General features: G+C 56.2%; 1 protein-coding gene across 1 annotated transcript in view; it reads right to left on the bottom strand.

Moving 5' to 3' along the window:
- Positions 1-367: 367 nt before the first annotated feature.
- NFAM1 (NFAT activating protein with ITAM motif 1) overlaps positions 368-21,692 on the bottom strand; it is a 33,374-nt gene continuing 12,049 nt past the window's right edge. The window contains exons 5-10 of the mRNA XM_065887311.1: positions 19,079-19,197; positions 17,660-17,989; positions 16,376-16,488; positions 11,402-11,500; positions 2,126-2,212; positions 368-427 (exon numbers count right to left, since the gene is read on the bottom strand). Coding sequence (XP_065743383.1) covers positions 368-427; positions 2,126-2,212; positions 11,402-11,500; positions 16,376-16,488; positions 17,660-17,989; positions 19,079-19,197 — 808 coding nt within the window. The remainder of the gene's footprint in view (positions 428-2,125; positions 2,213-11,401; positions 11,501-16,375; positions 16,489-17,659; positions 17,990-19,078; positions 19,198-21,692) is intronic.

Here is a 21,692-nt window from a genome sequence, read left to right as displayed (position 1 = left end):
AGGGTCCCTGGCGGGAACCTCCTGGTGGTTCAGGCTGGTGCAAGAAAGCCCGTGTGTCTAGAGAGGGTAAGAAGGGCTCTGGGTGGTGTTCAGGAGAGCCCTTGGGGAGGGAGGGAGGGCCCGCCTGGCAGAGGGAACAGCTTGGGCAAAGGTCCGGAGATGTGGCACACTCGGCGGGTGTGGCCGGGCTGCAGAATGGGGGGGGGGTGGGGCCAGCCAAGGCAAGAGGGCACCCTCTTAAATGTGGCGGTGAGGTGATGGGGCACCCCTGGGGCCTCGCTCCTGGTACAGATCAAGTCCTTTGGAGGGAGAGGCTGCCCCAGGGCCTCTGATCCAGGGCAAGACCCCTGGGCAGGCAGAGCTTGTCCTAGAGATTTTCATAGACCAGGTTAAATTCACCGTCACCCTCAAATCTATGTTGTTTCTCCTGGAAAAAAAATAAAAATAAAAAAAGAAATAAAAAACAGTAGGGAGGGAAAAGAACAAACTTGCACAACTTTAGTTTTAGGCAGAGGCAGACAAACAGATGGCTTCCCAAGTAGCTTTGACAGGGAGACCTGTCCTTGTGCCCAAGCCCACCGCACCAGCCTCTTCTCCCATCATTCCAGCCCATGCCTGCTCTCTGCCCTCCAACTCCACAGACCTCTTCTTTCCTGCCTTGGGCCTCCCCAGGTGCTCTTCCCTCTGCCTGGCGTGCTCTCTCCATCCTACCTGTTCCCTGGCTACCTCCTCCTCACTCTGCACCCCCGAGAGCCCCCTTCCCAGCTCTGGCCTAGTCCCTCCCCAGAGCCCACCCTTCACAGGGGGCTACAAATGTCTCTGTGTGTTTGTAAGATCAGTGACCCTGTCCCTGCAGACCCAAGGATCCTGGAGGGCCGGAACATTTCTAGTCGTCCTGCCAGGACTTCAGGGCCTGGCACATGGTGGGCACTGCCTAGGACGGCCCAGACATACTTGGGGAAGCCCTGCCTCCAATCAGAGCCTAGTTCAGGGATGAGTATACAAAGGGCTTTGAGAATAGGAGATTCAACAAACAGAGTCAGCCTGGGCCATCGGGGCCAAGCACTTGCTCCCCTCACTTCCTGATGGCTTTTCCAAGGTGCCTACCCACAGCCCTTGAGCTCCTGAATCCAACCTTGCACTTGACGGTGTCCAAAGCTCTGGTGTAGATGCTACTTAACTTGGAACTCATTTGAATTCAGGGGCAGTTGATTTTGCAGTAAAGTGTCACTCATCCACCTTACAGATGGGCAGACTGAGGTTTAAGAGAGAATCATGATAGGGACTTCCCCGGTGGCTCAGCGGTTAAGAACCCGCTGGCCAGTGCAGGGGACACGGGTGTGAGCCCTGGTCCGGGAAGATCCCACATGCTGCGGAGTAACTAAGCCCATGAGCCACAACTACTGAAGCCCGCGCTCCTGGAGCCCGTGCTCCGCAGCAGGAGAAGCCACCGCAGTGAGAAGCCCGCGCACCGCAATGAAGAGCAGCCCCCGCTCGCTGCAACTAGAGAAAGCCCGCGTGCAGCAACGAAGACCCAACGCATCCGTAAATAAATAAATACATGTATTTAAAAAGAGAGAGAGAGAGAGAGAGAGAGAGAGAATCATGATCAAGTGATGTGCCTTAGGCCCCATCGTGATAATAACGAAGCCCCGTCCAGACCCTCCCAGGCTGGCATCAGTGTAGACTCCAGCTCCCGGCTTTAGCCACCTTCAGCCTGGGGGGAGCTAGAAGCCAAACACCCCTGCTTTACCGGCCAGTGTAGACACTATGCCGTGCCCAGCGGTAGTTACGATTGCTCATCTTGCACGGCGCCTACGGGGTCCCAGTACGACATTTGATCCTCATGGCAAATCTAGGAGCTGAGTGCTGTTAGGCTCCTCAGTTTGCAGCCGAGGAGAAGCAGGCACAGAGCTTAGCCCCTTGGCCAGGGCTGCACAGCTGGTAAGGGGTGGAGCAGGGGTTCAAATCTACCAGACCTCCTAACCACTAGGCCAGCTGCCTCGGAGAGAGGGCTCTGATTCAGCCGCAGGTGGCTCACTCCTCTGGTCCTATTTACCCATTTCCCAGATGAGGAACGGGACAAATGGAGTAAGACGAGGCTCGCTGCCCAGCCCCTGCGTACCTGGGAGAGCAGGTCCTGGTTGGAGGGAGGGCTGCTGGCCTCACTCTGGATGCAGTCGTAGACCTCGGTCTCTCGGCGCTGCAGGTCCTGCAAGAGACGTGGGAGGGTCAGAGAAAGGTGAACAGAGGGGCAGGGCCCCGGCCGCAGCGGCCTGCTATACCTCCCTGCCGCCCGAGGGAGCCCAGGGGCCGGGCAGACCTGTGAGGGGACACCCACCACCCCCAGCCTCGCCACTCGCAGTCACACGGCTGCACCTGTGCACCTGTCGTTCCCTCTCGGAGCCATCTTACCCCTTCCCCGCTGGTACAGTGCCACTCCTCTCTGTGCCCCTTGCCAGCCCCTCACATCACCTCAAGGCTCTAGCAGAGCCTGTGCTCAGCCCGGTGGGCTCTCCAGGCCCCCAGGTAGCTGGCAAGAGGAAGGGCCCAGGCCCCCCCCCTCACCATCCCTGCCTGTCCTTAGGTCCTTTGGTGCAGCCAGCAGCCCCCAGATGTGACTCCCGTGGCCAAGGCTTCAATAGGATGCTCTCCTGTCATCCCCCCCTCACTCCCCTGGGCCAAAGCCCTGTCCCTGTGAGGGTCCCACCCACGCATCCACCCCTGTTGGTCTCCCTTCACCTCTCACCCCAGCCTGTGCTCACAGATGACCTAGGTACCCACTGGAGTCACACTCCTTTCCCACAGCTGTGCTTGGTTTGTTGCTGGGTCACTGTAGCTGTAGTTGGCACACTTGGAGAACAGCACCAAATGAGCTATGATGAGGGGGCTCCTCGCTCAGCTAGATGTGTGTCTTAGGGCCAAACTCACTCTTGGCCCAGCTATGAACAGCCTGACCAGAGGCCTCAGGATGGTAGAAAGAGACGGAGCTTTGAAATCAGACAAGCCTAGGTTCAACTCTCAGCTCTGACACCTGCCAGCTATGGGCAACCCCGGGACCTCCCTGTGCCTCAGTTTCCTCATCTGTAAATGGGAATAATTGTGTCTCTCTTTCAGGCTCAACGGATGATTAAATGAGATATTGTACATAAAGGGCCCAACAGAGGGTCTGGCGAATCACAGGTGCTTAATAACTGTTGAATGGTCATCAAGGGAGGCTTGATGCCTCCCTCCCCTCTCTGCGGTCACAGCCTGGACCCTTCCTCAGACCCTGATGGGCACCGGGGTCCCAGGCAAGGGGCAGATGCTGCTCCTTGGGGGATGTCGGAACAGAGCTACTAACAGCCTAAGCAAGAGGCAGGAACCTTTCCTTCCCACGTGTACATGTCATATGGATGCCGGCTGCTTGCCAAGGAGGTGGTTTCCCTGGCAACAGGCAAGCAGGGGTTGCCGAGGCAGGCTGGAGAGACAGGTGGTGCTCTGAGGCAAGAGAAGGGAGGGGAGGTGGGGTGGGGGGAAGGAGGCTCCGAGAGGCAGCGGGGCATGAAAACCTGTGTAATAAACCATTTGGCACTTGGGAGACCCTCACTTCAAGGGCATCACACACAGGGATGGCAAGGCTGCCCTAGGGACCTCTGCATCAGAAAGAGGGAGGGTCAGGACATCTGTGGTGGCACAGTGGTTAACAATCCACCTGCCAGTACAGGGGACACGGGTTCGAGCCCTGGTCCGGGAAGATCCCACATGCTGCAGAGCAGCTAAGCCCGTACACCACAATTACTGAGCCTGCGCTCTAGAGCCCGTGAGCCACAACTACTGAGCCCGCGAGCCACAACTACTGAGCCCATGTGCCACAACTACTGAGGCCCGTGCGCCTAGAGCCTGTGCTCTGCAACAAGAGAAGCCACTGCAACGAGAAGCCTGCGCACCACAACCAAGAGTAGCCCCTGCTCGCCGCAACTAGAGAAAAAGCCCGCATGCAGCAACGAAGACCCAACGCAGCCAAACATAAATAAAAATTTAAATTAAAAAAAAAGAAAAAGAAAGAGGGAGTGTCTTGGAAGGGGTGCTCCCAACCTGCCTCTGGGTAAGGAAGCGGGCAAGGCTGTCCCAGGGAGGAGCCCAAATTCTGGTGAAAGGCATTTTCCAAGGCCTGCTCTGGCCTGTTGGGCTTTTATGCCTGCCCAGAGCACCAACCACTGCAGGCAAGCCTGGCACACGGGATGGGAATCTGCTCCTCAGCAGCCCTGGGCCTCCACCGCCTGTCCGCCCAGACCTGGATCCACAGATCTGACAGCCCCCCAAGCTGGATGCTTCTGGTCACAGAGTGAAGGGAGAAAAAGGGCCTCCTGGCTGACATGTCAGCAGGAGAACAGATCTCGGGTCCCACAGATGGTTCCCTTCTCCCTCGTGTCCAGTCCACGCGGGCTGCCCACCACGCATTAGCCCAGAGAGGCCCAGAGATGTCTCAGGTCACACAGCCCCTCCCGCCCTTCACTCCGTGTGCTCCCACTGGCCTGGGCCCCACACTGCGGGGCGGGGGGGTGGGTCATGCTGTGGGTGGGAGCAGCTGCAGGGCTGAGGGCAGGGGAGGCTGCAGAAGTTGCTGCCCATTAGCAGCTGCTGAGTGAAGCCTCTGACAAGCCCTGACCTGCTGGGTTGCGTTCGCATGCAGGGAGTGACCTGCATCACCAGGCTGTGAAGTGCAGGGCAGCCTTGTCAACAGGATACCTCCTTGGCCTTGCTTGCTGGTGATGGGGACTGCCTCCCACAGGGTACGCCTGCGGGGAGAAGGCCAGGCCTCTGAACGGGCTGGGCTGGGCTGGGCTGTACTGGGATACGGGTCTGGGATCCAGGCCCTCTGAGCCCTCTGCCTCCTGCTGCCCAGTATGGGCAGTGATGCTGGGCTGAGTGGTCACCAGCCCTGGCAGAGGCGTGAAGTCCGTGCCAAGGTCTTTGTCCAGGTGGGCTGAGGCCAGAGCTGAAGTCAGCCGCCCTGGGCCAGGACCTAATCTGAGGGTCCTGGACATTGGTCCCCCTGTAATACCCACCCCTGTCACCAAGGAAACACAAGAGCTGTGGTCTCACGGACACCTGCATGTTGAGGTTTGCATGATGCCCTCTGCGGGGCAGACGGCTGAGACCTGGGGGCCTTGTTCAGCAAGGAGTGGTACTCAGGAGAGACGGAGCACCTCTGCTCTAGGTCAAGGTCCTGGCGTGTGTGAAGTAAACGGCCCGCGGCAGTGACAGGAGTCTGGTGAAGCAGGGCTGGGTTTGGCCTCCAATGAAGGCCTCTCGTGCCAGGCTGAGGAGCTGGCAATGGGGAGCCCCTGGAGGTTTCTGAGTGGGAAGCGACAGCATCAGTGGTGTGTCGGAAAGGCCCCTCCTGCTGCCGTGAGGCGTGGGAGGGCTGGAGGCTGACAGCAAGAATGAGGCGCTGGGCCAGGCAGAGGCTGGAACACAGCTGGGTCGGGGGGCGGTGTCCAGATGCTTCTGGGGAGCGTGAAACTACAATGCTGATGCCCCACGTTCGCCATGGAGCACCTACTCTGTACCCAGCACCGAGCCCCAGGGAACCCCAGCCAGCTGGGAGCTAAGAACAGACCTCCACTCAGCTGATCGCTGAGCACCTACTACGTGCCAGGCACTGGGCTGGTGCGGGGGAGGGCGCCAGGCAGACCACGATCAGAAAGAAATCGGTGGCCGTAAGGGCCACGGAGAGACCCAGAGAAGGAAGATGGGGATGTTGGCTCATGGAGAGGGTGGGGAAGTCAGAAAGGCCTCCCTGCAAAGGTGCCTCTGAGCAGAGAGCTGGGGAGTGAGACAACAGCCCCTGGACGGCTCCAGAAAGGACACTGTAGAGGGGAGGGTGCAGCCAACACCAAGGCCCCCCTGCGGGGTGGGCATGGGGGGCAAGCCTGGTGCATCTGGAGAACATCAAGGAGGCCAGTGTGCCTGGAGCGAGTGAGTGAGGGGAGAGACAGTGGGAGGGCCTGTGGGCAGAGCTCTCAGAGACCACTGTCAGGGCTCCGGTGTTGACCCTGAGTGAGACAGAATCTATCTCACTAGACGGCCGAGGTGGTCATGAGAACGTGATCCGCAGACCTCCAACTCCAGGGATCAGCATCGACCCGGGGCCCCAGCTGCTGGGCTCTGAAACCCATCATTACATGTGCACAGAGGGCCCCCCCCCACCGCGCCACCGTGGGCTACCGCCAGCCAATGGCTGAGCTCAGCAGGGATGCCGTCACAGCCTCCCGCCCTGGGAGACCTGGGACTCCTCTGACTGGGCTCCCCATGGCCTGCTGAAGCTTCCCTAGATGGTGCGGTGGTCGATGCATCCTCTCTGCCTCTCTTCACCCTTTCCTTTACCCAGGATGAGATCTGCAAGAGTCTGATGACTCTCCCAGTCTTCTCCATTTTCTCTCACAGGTGGTTTCCCTAATAAAACTATCACACATTTACCCCCGTCTTGGTGTCTGCTTCTCGGGGGACCTAGACTCACCAAGGGCTCTGAGCAGAGCGGGATGTGATCTGTGTTTGGGTGGGATCACTCCGCTGCTCCTGGGTGGAGCACAGACTGTGGGGCAAGGATAATAACGGGCCAGTTGATTAGAAACCAATTGCAGGACTCCAGGCACGAAATGGTGGTGGCTCCCACCAGCGTCAGCCCTGGAGGGGTGAGAAGGGCCAGGTTCTGGATATGTTCGCAATAAGATGTGCTGATGGATCCGATGTGAGCAGTGATGGGGGGAGAGAAGGAAAGGGCAATTTCAAAATGTTTAGCCTGAGCTAAACATCAGGGAGGATGGAGCAACCATTCACTGCATGAGGAGGACTGCGGGAAGAGGTACTTCGATGGGTAAAGAATTGGAGATTGGTCTGAGAGAGAAGCCGATACGCGGTCCAAATGCAGTTACTTCTGGTGTTCAGAGGAGGTGCCTGGGCTGGACGTATAAATTTGGGAGTTGTCAGAGTGTAGAGGGTCTCAAAATCTTGAGGCTGCTTCACCCCCAAGGAGGGGAGTGAAGATCAAAGAGAAAGGGCCCCAGGCCTGGACTCTAATGTTTAGAGGTCAGGATTTCTCTGGTTCCTAAGAAGGAACCAGGGATGCAGGCTGAGGAGGCATGGTAGTGAGTCAGAGGGGCATTAGGAGAGAGTGGAATGTTCTGGAAGCAAGTAAAGAAAGTGTGTCTAGGAGGAGGGAGAGCTCGCTGGTGTCACACGCTGCTGCTCATCAGGAAGGAGGAAGACTGGGAACTGGCCACGGGGTTGAACGATGTGGAGGTCAACGGTGACCTTGAGAAGGAAGGCTTTGGGGGGCAGAAGGAAGAGGTGTGCAGAAAGCCTGACTGAGTGGGTTGGAAAGGAGAGACAGAAACTGAAGACAGGGAATTTTGACAGATCTGTTATAAGCAGTCGTCGAGAAAGGACAGGGTCACTGGAGGTGGCTGTGAGCTCAAGATAAAGAATTTAAAATAGAAGAAATCATAGCATGTTTGCAAACTGTAAATGTAATACTGTATCAGTAGCCCTATGTTAAAGGTTATGAAACCAAGACTCAGAAAGTTTAAGTAGCAGAACCTCTGAGCAAAAGAACTAGGCCTTGAACCCCAGTCTGTCTGGCTTACTCCAAATCCATGCTCCTTAATAGGTCAACTTGGGCTTCCCTGGTGGCGCAGTGGTTGAGAGTCCGCCTGCCGATGCAGGGGACACGGGTTCGTGCCCCGGTCTGGGAGGATCCCACATGCCACGGAGCGACTAGGCCTGTGAGCCGTGGCCGCTGAGCCTGCGCGTCCGGAGCTTGTGCTCCGCAACGGGAGAGGCCACAACAGTGAGAGGCCCGCGTACCGCAAAAAAAAAAAAAAAAAGGTCAACTTTTCACACACAAAAAAACTGAAGTAGTACAGCTTTTTTTTCCTGTCACAATATATCATGAACATTTTTCCAGGTGAATAAAAAGCAAAAATTGACATAATCAGAAGGAGAAATATACAATCTACAAGCAAATGGGCAGATTTTAACTCAATTCACTCAACATCTGATAGACAAAATAATCAATAAGGATATGGCATACTTTAGCAACACAATCAATAAACTTGACCTCACTGACACAGATAGAACACTCACTCAGCCATGCACAATGCAGACGAAATATAAGCCAACAATAAAGCAAGTCTCAAAAGACTTCGAAGGATTAAAATCCTACCGAATGTATTCTCTGATCACAGTGGAATTTGTGAGAAACAAAAAACAGAATGATAACTAAAAAACAAACGTTTGAAAATTAAGCAAAAGACTTTTAAATAACTCATGGGGCAAGTGGGAAATTTAAACTGAAAGACAACAAAACTATGACATATCAAAACTTGTGGGAGGGACTTCCCTGGTGGCACAGTGGTTAAGAATCAGCCTGCCAATGCAGGGTACATGGGTTCGAGCCCTGGTCCGGGAAGATCCCACATGCCGCAGAGCAACTGAGTCCGTGGGCCACAACTACTGAGCCTACGTGCCACAAATACTGAAGCTCACGTGGCTAGAGCCTGTGCTCTGCAGCAAGAGAAGCCACCGCAATGAGAAGCCCGTGCACCTCAACGAAGAGCGGCCCCCGCTCTCCGCAACTAGAGAATGCCTGCACACAGCAATGAAGACCCAACGTAGACCAAAAAAAAAAAAAAAAAAAAAAAAACTTGTGGGATACAACTAAAGCCATACTTAAAGGGAAGTTCATAACCTTAAGTGCATAAATTAGGAAAAAAGAAAGATTGAAAATCAGTGATCTAAGTATCCATCCAAAGAAAGTAGAGGAGAAGTATACAAAAATCCTTCCCTGGGCTTCCCTGTTGGCACAGTGGTTGAGAGTCTGCCTGCCGGTGCAGGGGGCGCGGGTTCGTGCCCCGGTCCGGGAGGATCCCACATGCTGCGGAGCGGCTGGGCCCGTGAGCCATGGCCGCTGAGCCTGCACGTCCGGAGCCTGTGCTCCGCAACGGGAGAGGCCACAACAGTGAGAGGCCCGCGTATCGCAAAAAAAAAAAAAAATCCTTCCCTGGATGTTGTCTACTGTCACCACTCTTGTTCACCATCACTGTCTGAGGCAGTGCGATAAAACAAACAGAAAAAGAAATAAAAGGTATGAAGATTAAAAAGGAAGAAATGAAACTTCCACTATTCATAGATGACATGACTAGGTTCATAGAAAATCCAAAGGAACTTACAGAGAAACTATTAGAATTAATTAGTGAATTCATCAAGGTTACTCTCTATATAAAGTCAATATACAAAAATCAATCGTATTTCTACACGCCAGCAATAGACAATTAGAAAATAAAATTAGGGACTCCCCTGGTGGTCCAGTGGGTAAGACTCCGCACTCCTAACGCAGGGGGCCCAGGTTCGATCCCTAGTCGGGGAACTAGATCTCACATGCATGCCGCAACTAATAAGCCCTCATGCCGCAACTAAGGAGTCCGCATGCCGCAAATAAGAAGCCTGCATGCTGCAACTAAGACCGAGCACAGCCAAAAATAAATGAATAAAATTTAAAAAAAAAGAAAATTAAAATGGGGACAACACCCGTACCCTGAAGCCCTATTATGAGTATTGATGACATAACAGGTATAAAATCCTACAACAGTACCTGGCACGTAGTAGGTACTCAACAAATGACTTCGTGACATCATCATCACTCTTGTTAGTGTATTCTTATCTGCCCAGGTCCAACCCCAGCAGCTAGGGACTGGTCTCGAGGGCTAGCAGAGTCTGTGGCCTCCCTTCACATCTCCTTTCCAGCCCTAAAACCTTTTGAAGCCACCCTGCAACCTGGCAGGGCCTTTGAGCCTCTTCCTCACACTCCAGAGAAGTCTAAACACGGGCAAGAAAGATGTTCCATGCAAAAGTCTCTTCCATTAAAAGTAATCTTGGAGAAGGATATTTATTCATGTGAAAAGATGTTCATGAGATATTGTAACATGAACAAAACTAGCTGTACTACTCCAATTTTTTTAAAAAAAGTATGTGTGAGTGTGTGTAGGGGTCTCTTTGTATGTGTTTACAGAAAAGACTGGAAGGTACAGAGGTCAATGAGACTAGTGTTTATACTGGAAGAAGATAGGCTTAGGATGATGGTTATTTTCCTCTTTTTGATATATATAGAAAGATCTCGTGTGTGTGTGTGTGTGTGTACGGAGAGAGAGAAATATTTTCATTTAACAGTTGACACCAGAATTCCTCCTAGGGAAAATACCACGATGAGTTGCTGGGAGAGAAGAGAGAATATGGGGAAGTCTGGGGCCACGTGGGAAGCAGTGGCTGCTGGAAATTCCCTGGGGTGGAGGGGCTGAAGGCCCCATGAGAGCTGGCCGTGTTACGTTCTGTTTGGGGTTATGGGCGCTGCCCTGTAGGAATGCTGCCTTTGCCTCGTCCCCCTCTGCCTCATCCTCAGTAAACCGGACCATATTCTGAACACCCTCTGCGCGGGGTTTTATGGACATCGAGGAAGGACCTGAGTTTCACGTATGAGTCAGGGTGGTGGGGACAGGAACAGCTACAGCACATACAGGCAGAGTCTCGGAACATGCCCTTGGAGGACCTGCAGGACCCAGACATGGCTGTGCACCTCCCAGGTGCTGAGTCAAGACCGCTACCTGGTGGCTGGAGGCCCCGTGGAGTTGAGACCCCAGCTGACACTGGGTGGCATTTATTCTTCACTTTCTCCACAATGAGCATATGTTATTTGTTCAACTAAAATAGATGTAACTGAAAAAAGAATGTCTGTCACCATCCCAGCCACCGGGCAGAGTGACCACGTGTTGACCAGATGGGCAAGCCAGGCTGGGGGAGCGAACAGCATCTCAGCCGTGTCTCTGCTTGACTGTAAGGACATAAAACAGTGTGTGTGTGTGTGTGTGTGTGTGTGTGTGTGTGTGTGTGTGTGCGCGCGCGCGGTGGGGAAGGGGGGTGTGAAGAATTGAAAATCGTTGGTGTGTTAAGGGCGTGGGACACTGCCTGACTCTTTCCTCTTTTTGTGATTCTTGCTGCTGTGGCTCCGATGCTGTTTGTGCAACGAAAACAGGAAGGAGTTGGTGAGCGGGTCCACGTCACTTGGTCAGATGAAGGGACTTTCTTCCTCACCAACGGTGCCCTCACTGGCCCTCATTCCATAAGTGGCGGGGCACGCCAAGGAGGGGACCCCAGTGGCACCTCACACCTACACTCCTTCCAGGGCCCAGGGCCACACACTTGTAACCTCGGTTCACCTTCACAGAAATCCCTCCAGGCAGGAATTCTTGTCCCCAGTTTACAGGTGAGGAAGTAGAGGCTCACAGAGAGGTCACACAGCTGGTACACTGGCCGAGCCAGGGAACCAGACCCCGAGCCAGGCCTCAGAGGGCGGAGGACTCACTGTGTAGATGGATTCTGGTGGAGGCTGCTCCCGGCTGCTGGCAGCGCTGGGGCCCGGGCACTTCTGGGCAGTGTGCTTCCGTGGAGCCTGCATCTGTCTCTGTGGGGAAAGGAGTCAGGGCTGGGGACCAGAGGCTCTCCTTCTTCCCACCCCCGACCAGACCCCACCAGAGGAAAGGATGGCAGGTTGTCATGAGGCCACTCAGAAGTGCATCACTCAGCACCTTCCATCCACCGTCTCCAGGGAAACGGGGCAAATACCTGCAAGACCTACATCAAACCACTCATCTGCCCGGGGACACCGGACACGATAAACACCCCAGCGAGGCAACTGCCCACCACCCAGTGCCTGGCTCTAGGTGCCACCCAGTGCCAGAGCACAGTGCCAGCAGTGTGACAGGGTCCCCGGCTGCAGCCGATCACTGTGGGTGTTGCTGAGTGAGCCAGCGCAGGCCAGACCAGGTGTCCAGTCCCTCTCTGCCCCTCACTGGCTCTGCGGCCTCACTCAAACACTTACTCTCTCTGGACCTCAGTTTCTCCAGCCATCACCCTCCTTTGCGAGATTGCTGCACAGGTCCAGGGAGGCGATGAGGGAGTCAAGCACTCTTGACACTCGTGGGCCACTTATGTGGCCCTTGGCCGACCACACACACTCTGGTTAGCCAGGTGGTGTGAAGAAGGGGACACCATCCCTGCCCTCCCGGAGCTTAAGACCCAGTGGGGAGACGGACAACGAACCAGCAGTTTTACCACGTGTGGTTCATGCGCTGACCGATGGGGACGGAGCCTCTGGCGCACGGGAGGGAAAAACCGCCTCGCCTGGCAGGGAGGCTGAGAGGAAGGCTGTTTAAGGCTGAGAAGTTCGTTGGGAAGAGAGGGAGGAGAGGCAGAGGGAGCAGGTCTGGAAGAATTTAAAGACGGTCAGCATGGCCCAAGAGGCGAACCTGCCCTGGTTGGGTCAGGACGGCCATGCTGGGCTTCGAGAAGAGGGTGGACGGCGGAAAACATCTGAGGGCTTTAACCAGGAGGCGCCAGGATCAGAAAGTGGATTCAGAAAGCTCACACTGGGTGCTGCGTGAAGCGCTAATGGTCGTGGAGGCCGGAGCAGTGGGCCTTCGGCAGGGTGAGGGCTCAGCTCCTTCCAAGTCAGAGGGAGGCTGTCCGGACGCCCCCCTCATCTCAGGCACACCACACTGCCGACAGTGAAGCAACACAGCCTCATCTCGGGGCAGGACCTAATTAAAAACCCTAGCCGCCTGCCAATCCCCAGACCATTTACTTGGGATTAGCTCTCGAGAGTTACTTAACACTCAGGCAGAAGCCAGCGCCACCCCCAGTCGCAGCATAATAATGGCTCGGGAGTACATGGAGCCTCACTGGGTGCCAGGTGGGGCTCTAAACGCATCACTTGCCTTATCTCCTGTGCCTCTCAACAAACCTGCAAGACCAGTCTTCATATCATCCCTGTTCCACCCACGAGGCTGTGAAGGCTCAGAGAGGGCTGACAACTTGCCCGAGGTCACAGAGCCAGAAGTGGCAGGCGCAGGATTGGAACCCAGGTCTGTGTGATTCACCAAGATGCTGATCTGACAGTACCTGGAGTTTTCACTCCCCTGTTTTGTTTGAAAGTGCAGGTCTCACAGAGAGATCGGTGCAGGCATCCGGGCAGCTCTTTACAGTTTACAAAGAACTCTGGGACTTATTGTCATTTAATTCTCATAGTAGCCTAAGGAGGTGGGCATGGACTTCCCACTTGCCAGAGGAGGAAACAGGTTTGTCCAGCTAGTCATTGACTGCCCTTGGATCAAACCCAGGTGCTCTGTTCTCAAATCTAGTGCCCCTCCCCTGCACCACCTACTTCACTGCCAAGGCTGGCAGTGTGGGCTTATGGGCAGGGGATCTCCTGGACCCCATGGGGAGCAACACCCAGGCCTGGCCTCGTGGCATTCCTATTGAGGCTGGTGGGGCCGCCAGGGAGGTAAGTGCCACTGTGGGTTCGTGAGGAGTTCATGCCTACCAGGGGCTGGGGCAGACTTCTCAGGGCTTGCTTGCGCCCTGAACATAGGACAGGAGTCTGAGGATGTGTCCCAGGCCATGGAAACAGTGCAGTGTTATTACTGGGGTGGGGATCCTCCTTGGAGCCAGCCTTGCCCCATCTGGGTGCCCTGTCCCAGACCATCAGCATTTACCCTTCCAATTGTGATTTTCAAATGAATAAACCAATCGGCAGCTCAGGAAACCCGTAGAGCCTCTGTTTCCCCCACTGTAAAATGGGAGCAATACCATCCCCTTGCCCACCTCACAGCCTGGCCACCTCTGACTCATCTTTCAGGTCTCAGCTCTCATTTACTCCATCACTCCTTCCATAAGCACTATGTGGCAGGGTCTCCCAGACACTGGGGACACCAAGTCCCTTCTTTCTGGGGCTTATGCTCTGGTGGAGGAGACGGTAATGACACAGAAGCCAGGGTGTGGGGAGCAAAGCAAGAAGAACCAAGAGAGAAGCAGGGAGACCCACATTCTGGGCGAGGGGTGATGGAAGCCGGGGCTGGGGGTTGGGGCAGGAGAGAAGGGGCTGGATCCTGGACAGACTGCCGGCAGGACTTGCCGAGGGATCAGCCGTCGGGGGAGGGAGGGGGCGGGCACAGCACCAAGCCTTCTGGCCTGAGCATCTGGGGGCCTGGTGCCATGTGCTGAGCTGGGGCCGACCTGGGGGGACTAAGGAGTGCTGTTCCTGACCAGGTGGGTGCAGACGCCCGTGGGTGCCCACACGGAGTGGACGTGATCTGGAGCTCGCTCGGGGTGGGGGGCTGGGGGGCTCTGGGCAGCCACATGGGTGGGACTGTAATCCCGGGAGCAGAGCCGTCACGGAGGAGCGTAGACAGATGAGGAGATCTCTGAGGAAGGGGCCTGGGAGGTGCCAACGTTCAGAGGCCATGAACATGTGGGTGACCCAGCACAGGGCCACCGGGGGATCCTAGGACCAAGGAAGGAGTGTGCCGTGGAGGAGGGAGACTGTGTCTGATGCCCTGCGAGGATGAGGACGGATCAGCATCGGAGGCTGCCCGCTCCGGGGAGCCAACCTTGACCCCAGGCTGAGTGTGAGCCCTCGAACCTGCTCTCAGGACAGGAATCGTCTGTCTCTTCTGAGTCAGTGGCTTCGGCTTCGATTCATTTATCAGAAGTGCTGCTGGCGTCCTCCATGCCTCTTCCTCCTCGGCCCTGTCCTCCCGGCCCCCGTGGCTGGCTGCCGGGCCTGTCTTTGGCCGGGGCTCCCACTGCATGCTTTGTTTCTGCACTCAGCTCATGGTTCAAACGCCGGCCATCCAGTTCTGGGGCAGCATCTACAGGGGCCACGTCCGAATTTGGATCCAGCTCCGGGAAGCTCTGGGAACTTCTCTGGCAACACAAACCCAGCAGCAGCTTCTGGCCTCCTGAGTTCTCTCTCCTTCAGGACCAGGTTCTCACAGCAGCCCCTCCTCCCTCAAGTGCAGGGAGGGACAGCAGGAAGTGTCCATGCACTGTGCTCCCACCAGGGGTCGGGCACCAGCTGGTGACTCGCAAATGCGGCCTCTTCCACCCTTTTCGGGTAAGGGTGGGGATCCATCCTTATACCCATTTCTGGAGGAGAAAACAGACTCGGAGAGGGTCGAAACTTGACAAGAGGACAGGGGCTGCATCTGTTTTGCTTCCCACTGTGTCTGACAATTAGCCCAGTGCCTGGCACACACTAGACACTCAACAGCTATTCCTGGAAGGAGACGAGGGAAGGCGAGAGGGAGAGGGACGAAGGAAGCAGGGTCTCCGAGGCCGTGTGGCAGGAGGAGGGGCTGGGATCTGAGGTCAAGCTGAGGCTTCAAGGTTCACGCTCTCCCATCCTCCCTTCGAGACTTTACTGAGCACCTACTCTGCACCACTGTCTCCCTGGCCTCTCAGGACACTGAGATCCAGTCATTAAAATCCTCTTTTTGGGGCTTCCCTGGTGGCACAGTGGTTGAGAGTCCGCCTGCCGATGCAGGGGACACGGGTTCGTGCCCCAGTCTGGGAAGATCCCACATTGCTGCGGAGTGGCTGGGCCCGTGAGCCATGGCCGCTGAGCCTGCGCGTCCGGAGCCTGTGCTCCGCAACGGGAGAGGCCACAACAGTGAGAGGCCTGCGTATCGCAAAAAAAAAAAAAAAAAAAAAATCCTCTTGTTGCAGAGCAGGGGCTGAAGTGAGGGCTCAGGGTCAAGGTCTCGCCCTGACCCTGCTCTGCCCTCACCAGCTGTGCTTCACACTTCATGGGAGGCGTTTGTGTGGTCATATAGTAAGCCAAGTGGCGGGGGGTCCACAGATGGAGTATGAGTCCCTCAGCGCCCCTGCCTGAAGCCCAGTTACTGTGTCCACACCCAGGTTGAAGCCTGGGAGCTGCTCGGTGAGGGCAAACAAGAGCTGTCCTGCCTGTACCCATCCTTGGAAGAGCAGCAGGGTGGGGAGGAAATATATTAAGGGCCAGTCACCGCCTCTCTGAGCCTCACTTTTCAGAGCTGTAAAATGGGAAGAAAAGTCTCTCACCAAGTGACGCTGGGACGCGAACCAGAGCACGCCTGGGAGGGTGCCTGGCACCCAGCGGCCCTGAGGAAATGCTTCTTCCTTCCTTCTGGGCTGCCGGGGATCCAGAAAATCTGAGATAAGGTTTCTTAATCTGGAGGGCTAGAAATGGTAAGCACGCGGGCTCATGGATTCCATCAGACACTCAGAGGGACCCGTGGCCCGGAAAAGGCTCAAGAGCCCTGATTTCTTGCAACAAGATCAAAAAGGACCTGGTGGTGGTGAGTTGGCAGCACAGGCCCAGCCACAGCGCAGGGCGAGGGAGGGGGCCCTGGTGCAAGTGGCCATGAGGAACACCTATTCCAGGCACCCCCTCATGGGGTGGCATCCCTAAGCCACGGTGAGTGGGGTGGGGGCAGCATCGCCGTGTGCCCGGAGCCCCTACCTTCTTCCAGAGCAGCAGGGCCGTGGCCAGGATGCCCAGGACAGCCAGGAGGCCGATGAAGCAAAGAAGCAGGAGGTCCTGAGGGCCCTGCGGGGGCTCTCGGTAGCCTGTGTCTGGGTGCAGGGCAGGGAAGCAGAGACGTTAGTTGCCTGGGAGAGACACCCCCCACCCCCCAACCCTACTTACAACTCTCCCCCACCAGGACCCCCAGACCCCGCCTCTGCTGAGGTCCTCCTTCCCACACTCGCCTTGGCTACGTTTCTATGTTTGCTGCCCAGATTCTCGTTAGGAGTAAGGACTACATCCTTTGCTTCTTAGGTGCCCCTGCCTCGGTGCCTTGGGTCCACCGAGAGGTGCTTATGGGACCTGGGTGAGCCATTTCGCCTCCTGGGGCCTCCTCCTTTCCACACGTGAAGTAGTGATCATACGGGCAGGAGTGGTGAGGGTGAAGCGGGTGGACTTGTACAAGGCCTGGCAGGTGCTGCCGGCACCAGGGGTAGGTGAGAGCACAGCCCAGCCCCTTCGCTTGAGCCATCCAGCCTTTCATCCACCACTTTCTCCTTCCATGCCTCTGTCCACCCCTCTGTCCAGCTGGTTGGCCCAAAATTGCAGAGTGCCAACCACATGCCAGGCTCATGAGCGTCTGTTACTTAACTAGCGCATCCTGCTACCGGGCGCCAGCCCTCACATTCAGGATCTCACTCATCCCAGGAAAAGCCTCTGACAGGCAGGATATTGCCATGAAGAGTAGGTCCAAGGCGATATCCTGGCAAGCAGCAGGACTGAGGGCCAAACTCAGGTCCGTGGGATTCTGTAACCCTGGCCCCTACCAGCGGGAGTCGCAGAGGTGCCTCAGAGAATCGCGACTTCAGTGATGGGCTGTTCTTAACCTTTTGGAGTCATTACTCTTTTGAGAACGTGATGAAAACTAGGAATCTATCCCCAGAAAGATATACACGAGCCGTGTCTTTGTTCACAGGTCTCTGCAAACACACGCGCACATGCCCCATTCCATGCTCACCGAGCTAATAGTGCCAGAGGGACACTGAGAAAAGGGCCTGCCAGAGGTAGTCAGACCCACACCCCAGGCCTCTGCCCCTGCTACACAAAGATGGGCGTCTCGGCACACCTGTGTGGCCAGGGGCTCCCCGAGGCTGCTCTGTTCTGTTTTGCCAAAGCTGAACAATGAGGCAAACGTTCCCCACTTCGGCTCCTGTGCCCCAAAGTCTGCCGGCTGAAACCTCCGGGCCCTTCGCCCTGGGAAGAGACGCGGAGGAAACTCACCTCTGACCAGGATGAAGGTGCCGTTGCCTGTCACCCTGGAGCCCGGCCAGTGGACGGAGCAGTAGTAGGTGCCAGTGGCAGACGCGTCAGGCAGCTTGGGGGTGATCTGACACTCTTCGGTGTGGGTCTGGTTCTCTCTGCCTGGACCAGGTTTGCAGCTGGTCTTCTTCTCAGAGCTCGTCTGGCCCAGGAGGTCCACATGAAAGTAGCTGACTGTGAAGTCCTTGAAGGTGGGGGTGTATGGGTAGGTAATCCTGCAGCCGAAGGACACGGCCTTGTTGGCCAGAGATACCACAATGGGGAGGCCGGTGTGGGTCACTGACTGCCCTCCTGCAGGGGAAGGAAAAGGAGAGAGTGGTAGCTTCGATCCCCTGCTTCCCCCTGAGGACCGTGCCTCACACTCACACGTCCCACGCCCTCAGTGTGTGCAGGTGGTGTCCAAGTGCTTCACACGTGATGACTCTATACTTCCCAACACACCCAAGGCACAAGTGTGTAAGGGCTCCATTTTACAGAGAGGGAGAGTCTGGGGTCAGGGAGGTCAAGCCTCTAGCTTTCAGTTTCTCTGCAGGTATGGAGCGGAGCTGCCACCCCCCCCCCGACCCTGAGCTGGATGACCCCAGACCCCACGCTTCCAACCACTCTCCCTCCCAAAGGTCAAGAAGCCACGTTGGATAAAATCACAGGTCTGAGACAACCCGAAGCTGGTGAAGGATGAGAAGTAAAGAGGAAAGAGGCAGGAAACAAAATAATGAAACCCTTCCCGGCAGGAAGAAGCACTTCCTGGCATAGACGGACGCACAGAGGGAGGCAGGTCTGCCCAGGGCTCTCCCCAGCCTGAGGGGGAGGCATGCCAGGGAACAATCAGGAGAGACACACCTTTCCCTGAATCTGAGCTTGGAGAATTTGTCAACTTTTTAGAGACTATAACAAGCAATGCCCCAGAAGCAGTTTTCCAACAACGCAGAGGTGCTCCATAGGCAGCCATTTGGCCGTGAGCATGACGAAGGCAGTTCTCCGGGAGCTGTCTTCTCCCCCACCCCCGTGTACCACTCCCCTCTCATCAGAGGCACCTAGGAAAACAATTTGAAAGCCCCCAAAGCAGCAGCCCGCCCGGCTGGGCGGCCCGCCCTCCCGCAGGCTCTGAGGCGCTGGTCAGATCCTGTGCAGGGTCAGCAGCTGCCACCTCTCCCCCCGCCCGGACTTCAGCAGCACAAGCCACGCCCAGCTTCAATAAGCCCTGTCCCCCAGCGCCTTCCCCCTCCTGCAGATGAACGACAGACAGTTCTAGACTGACGTCGGCATCGAGCAGCCTAGAACATGCTGGCCAGGTTGCTAATCGGGAGAAGATGCGTTGGAGCCATTCGCGGGGAGCAGCAGGGTTTAGGGGGCTGGGGAAGTGAGGCGTGGGCCTCCCACCTGCGGTCGGTGTGGCTCTGGCGAGAGGCCAGGCCGGTTTCTTTGGTTTCTTCTTGGGTCCTTTCAGCTCAGCCTTGGGCCGGATCCTCAAGGGAGGTGAGGCCAGGCCCCCCGGGAGACTCGGGGACAGGGGCGGAGAGGGTCCTCCACACCCGCTAATCCCTCCAAGCTCGGGCCAAACAGGTATTTTGAGCTTCCTGGGGAGCAACTACAGAGACACCCCCTCCCCCGAAGAACTCAAGCCAGTTCCAGGGAATCGACTGGCGTGTCTGGACGTCACAGTGGGTTGACTTTGTCCTGTGTGATGCTCACGCGTGGAGACGCCACTGAGCCAGCCCCGGGGCGCCCCTCCGGTGAGCGGCGGGGAGAGGACTTCACACCGCACCGTGGATCTCCGGGCTGCTAGTGGCTGCTGTTTAGCTAGAATGATATATTCATTTTGTCATAAAACAAGGAGGCTTGATTCAGGCCTGAGGTTGGAGGTGTGGCAGGGGCAGGGTAGGGGTGCAGAGCCGGCGGGAGGGGGTTTGTGCATGACCCCCCCAGGGTCCCAGGTGGGCCGAGAGGACAGGAGGCGAGATGAGCAGTGCTCTCCGGCCCATGCTGTGTCCTTCCTGCGCACAGGCCACCGCCCCCCCCCTGCAGCCACCTCCGCCGTCCTCTCTGCCTGGGACCGCCACCTCCTCACCTGGCCAACACCTAGTGAGTCCCCCAAACTCGGCTCAGGAACCACTTGCCAACTCTTACGTACCTCCTCTCATCTGGTTCTCATGGTGACCCTGTGAGGCAGCCAGCCAAGCGCCAGCAACAGGCTGGTGCTTCCTCATGAGGGTCGGCAGGCTGGAGCCAAAACCACCGGGAAAGTGGCTGCCGAGGCCTCTCCCTCCCCCAGGGCCGCTTGTTCCTCCTCTCCCGTATCTAAGAGGCCCCTCCAGGCCCGGGGAGGCTGGACGTGCTGTCAGCACGGCGAGGCCACCTTCCTGTTTGTCCTGGCAGGAAGACGTTCATCCAACTGTCTTAAAAAATCATCCCCATTTGAGGTATCTTTCTAGAAAATGAAGGAATCTGCTAGGGCAATTAAGCCAATCTTTTACATTTCTGGGGAAATCTATAAAAATAGATGATCATTGCTCTGTATTCTTCTGGGATTTGTTATTTTAAGGTCAGAGGGACAGGACCGTGGAAGTGTATGGTCTTGGCTCAGGTCTGCCACAGAGAGAACCTCAGGTGAAACTGCTCTCTCCAAAAAGTGAAGGGATGAGGCCATCTCTGTGGACCAGTAAGGTCAGTCAGTCAGGAGACAGCAGGCCAAAAACAAGGAGGAGGCCGGGAGGCCTGCTCTTGCAACAAAGGCGATTGGGTTCTGACCTGATGATGTAGCTAACTTCTTCCAGGGCCCCTTCTTTTTACTGGGTGTCAGCACCCCAGAGCCTGGACCATGGCAGCCTAGCTCCCACCTCCTCTCCTGGACCTGTGCCTCCAAGAAGCCCCTCTGGGGTCCAGGCTGCTCCAATCGGCTGCCACCTAGAAGCATCCACCAGTTAAGGCTCCGTGCTACAGACAGGTTCAGAGTAATTTCTGAGTCCACAGATGCTTTTCAGCTACCAGTTGTTTGCAGCTCCAACAAACATTTAAGAGTATCAGTTAGATCACAGGCCCTGGTTGAGGTCCAGAGGGGCTCCCTGCCCTGGCAATGTCCCCAGTCTAACAGGGACGGGAGGGAGCCTGTAGTGGGAAGCCTGGTGGGGAGGGAACCACTAACTGTGACTAGGGAGGAGGCGAAGGGGTGGTGATGCCCTGCGGGTCTGGAAGCAGGAACACACACGTACAGTGAGGCCAGGACTGGCCCAAGGACAGAGGGGAAAGAAAACTTATAGAAAACGTATTCTGGCTCCGTGTGACACAGACCCTATGTCAACTAAACACCGTGACAGGACTTCCCTGGTGGCGCAGGGGTTAAGAGTCCTCCTGCCAGGACTTCCCTGGTGGCAGAGTGGTTAAGAATCTGCCTGCCAATGCAGGGGACACAGGTTTGAGCCCTGGTCCAGGAAGATCCCACATGCTGCGGAGCAGCTAAGCCTGTGGGCCACAACTACTGAGCCCGCGTGCCACAACTATTGAAGCCCACGTGCCTAGAGTCCGTGCTCCGCAACAAGAGAAGCCACCGCAATGAGAAGCCTGTGCACCACAATGAAGAGTAGCCCCCACTCGCCGCAACTAGAGAAAGCCCAAGCGCAGCAACGAAGACCCAACGCAGCCATAAATAAATAAATAAATATATTTATTAAAAAAAAAAAGAAGAATCCTCCTGTCAATGTAGAAGACACGGGTTCGAGCCCTGGTCCGGGAAGATCCCACATGCCGCCCGTGAGCCACAACTACTGAGCCCACGTGCTGCAACTACTGAGACCCGTGCACCTAGAGCCTGTGCTCCGCAACGAGAGAAGTCACCACAATGAGAAGCCTGGACAACGCAACGAAGAGGAGCCCCCTGCTCGCCGCAACTAGAGAAAGCCCGTGCGCATCAACGAAGACCCAACGCAGCAATAAGTAAGTAAATAAATAAGTAAAATAAAAATAAACACCGTGACAATCCTATGAGGCAACGATTGCA

The sequence above is a fragment of the Phocoena phocoena genome, chromosome 11 (genome assembly GCF_963924675.1).
Source record: "Phocoena phocoena chromosome 11, mPhoPho1.1, whole genome shotgun sequence".
NCBI classification, from domain to species: Eukaryota; Metazoa; Chordata; class Mammalia; order Artiodactyla; family Phocoenidae; genus Phocoena; species Phocoena phocoena.
The sequence above is the reverse complement of the archived record's forward strand: the minus strand, read 5'-3'. Positions and strand labels throughout refer to the sequence as shown.